The sequence below is a fragment of the Antrostomus carolinensis genome, unplaced genomic scaffold, assembly GCF_000700745.2.
Source record: "Antrostomus carolinensis isolate BGI_N321 unplaced genomic scaffold, ASM70074v2 scaffold8285, whole genome shotgun sequence".
NCBI lineage: Eukaryota > Metazoa > Chordata > Aves > Caprimulgiformes > Caprimulgidae > Antrostomus > Antrostomus carolinensis.
In genome coordinates, this window is record NW_010315766.1 from 596 (window position 1) to 2,663 (window position 2,068).

Sequence of the window (2,068 nt, forward strand, 5' to 3'; positions counted from 1 at the left end):
AATTCCCAGAAGAGGACAAACTGTTTTGTTTGGAGGAAACTAACAAGAAAAATTATTCCTTTCCTGGACTCATATTTGACCAGTAAATGTGAAAGAAGGATTAGTTTATAGAATAAGAAACAGAAAAGTTTTTCAATTTCCTTCCTGTCTCAGCAGCTAAGCTCTCCCATTTGAGTTCTCTGTCTATGTGCCCTAAGTTTGTAAGGATCCCAGTGTATCTTCATTACGGCTGCAGGGAATCAAACTTCACAAATCTAATTGTGGGCTCAGGTCCTTACTTTGTTGTTCCATGCTGCCCATTAATGTGCATGTACTCTAGTAAGACCACCGTCTTTGTAAAAATAATGTATTGCATAAAGTCATAGGCATCTTCCAGTCTAATATAGTGAAATAAACATTATGAGAAACTAACCTGTTTAAGGGTGGAGAGGGTGATATCCATTTACCTGGAAAGTGCATGAGTTGGAAGTGGGGCAGTGTGGCTATGGGCATGTATTTTATTTCCCTCAAATTCTTTTCAGGGTAAGTGAAGAAAAGGAGGTGACAGAAGAACGGCTGAAAGCTGAACAGGAGTCATTTGAGAAGAAGATCAGACAGCTAGAGGAACAGAACGAACTTATCATCAAGGAAAGGGAAGATATCCTTTAAAAATATGTGCGGGGGCTCACTGTCTGAAATAAAAAGTGAACTGCAGAGATATAATTGTTCTAATTTATGGCAGAGAATAAATCTGCATGTGCTGCCATTCAAAAGCAATCAGAGAGATGACTTGTCAGCATGTGATGCTGGTTCATTTGAGCTTAAAACTGCCATCCAGCTGTTCCTATGATGTTGTTTTGCTGTAAAATAGATATTTGCCAACTAAAAATGACAATAAGGAATTTATGCATTAAAATATGGTTATAGGGTTGGTGTTTTTTTGTTTTTTTTTTTGTTTTTTTTTAAATTTAATCTTGTTAGGTTGTTGTAATTGAGGTCTAAAACTTGCATGGTATTCCAGTGCTCTCTGTGTCCAGAGAAAGATGAGTTACACTGAAGACATCTAAACTGTGTATGTATACTAGAAGGTTTAGTCAGTTCAGACTTTTTTGGGGTAGCTTTTTTTTTTTTTTTTTAATATAAAGTTAGCTCATTCTCTTCTCTTGCAGGCTGTGACTTCCATTTTTGTTAAGCTGCGTATGCTTAGTCGCAGTCCTGGAATATCACATGCAAAATCAGTGTTGCAGGAATTTCAATTTTCCTTCAGTGTAGTTTGATAGACCTTTACAAAATTCTCTTGTTCATTTCTCTTCCAAGTCTTTGATATTGATGCTTTCTTGTTTAATTTCTCAGAAGGCTAATGGTTGAGTACAGTGAGAAATTGAAGAGACAGTGCTGCAACTGCAGCAAAAACAGTATGTGATTCATCAGGAGTTTTATTTCAAGTAGGGAGGATACTAATGCTATGTTAAAAAGCATTGATGAAAGCTAGTGCACAATACTGTTTTCAGTCCTGAGCCATCCTTTGTTCAAGATTAGTGACAGAAGTTTTGGAGAAGGGCTACATAAGATGATGGGGAGCCTGGAGAACCTGTTTTCTGAGAAGACACCAAAATATGTGTGAATAATGGCTGGCCATATAGCAGTAGGTCAAAATAGAATCATAGAATCATTCAGGTTGGAAAAGACCCCTAAGATAATCAAGTCCAACTCTCAACCCTAAACCACTACGCCCACTAACCCATGTCCCTAAGTGCCACGTCTTCTTGTCTTTTAAACACTTCCAGGGACAGTGACTCCACCACTGCCCTGGGCTGCCTCTTCCAATGCTTGGTAAGTCCTTCAGTAAATAATTTTTTCCTAATATCCAATCTAAACCTCCCTTGGTGCAACTTGAGGCCATTTCCTCTTGTCCTGTCACCTGTTCCTTGGTTGAACAGACCCATCCCCACCTCTCTCCACCCTCCTTTCAGGCAGTTGTAGAGAGCCATGAGGTCTCCCCTCAGCCTCCTTTTCTCCAGGCTCAACAACCCCAGTTCCCTCAGCCATGAACTCATCACACTTGTGCTCCAGACCCTTCCCCAGCTCT

At 39.6% G+C, this 2,068-nt stretch overlaps 1 protein-coding gene across 1 annotated transcript in view; it reads left to right on the plus strand.

Moving 5' to 3' along the window:
- Positions 1 to 454: 454 nt before the first annotated feature.
- KIAA1328 (KIAA1328 ortholog) overlaps positions 455 to 2,068 on the plus strand; it is a gene marked incomplete at its 5' end in the record, with an annotated part of 159,898 nt that continues 158,284 nt past the window's right edge. Inside the window, one exon of the mRNA XM_010168061.2 lies at positions 455 to 637. Within this exon, the coding sequence (XP_010166363.2) occupies positions 455 to 637 (183 nt within the window). The remainder of the gene's footprint in view (positions 638 to 2,068) is intronic.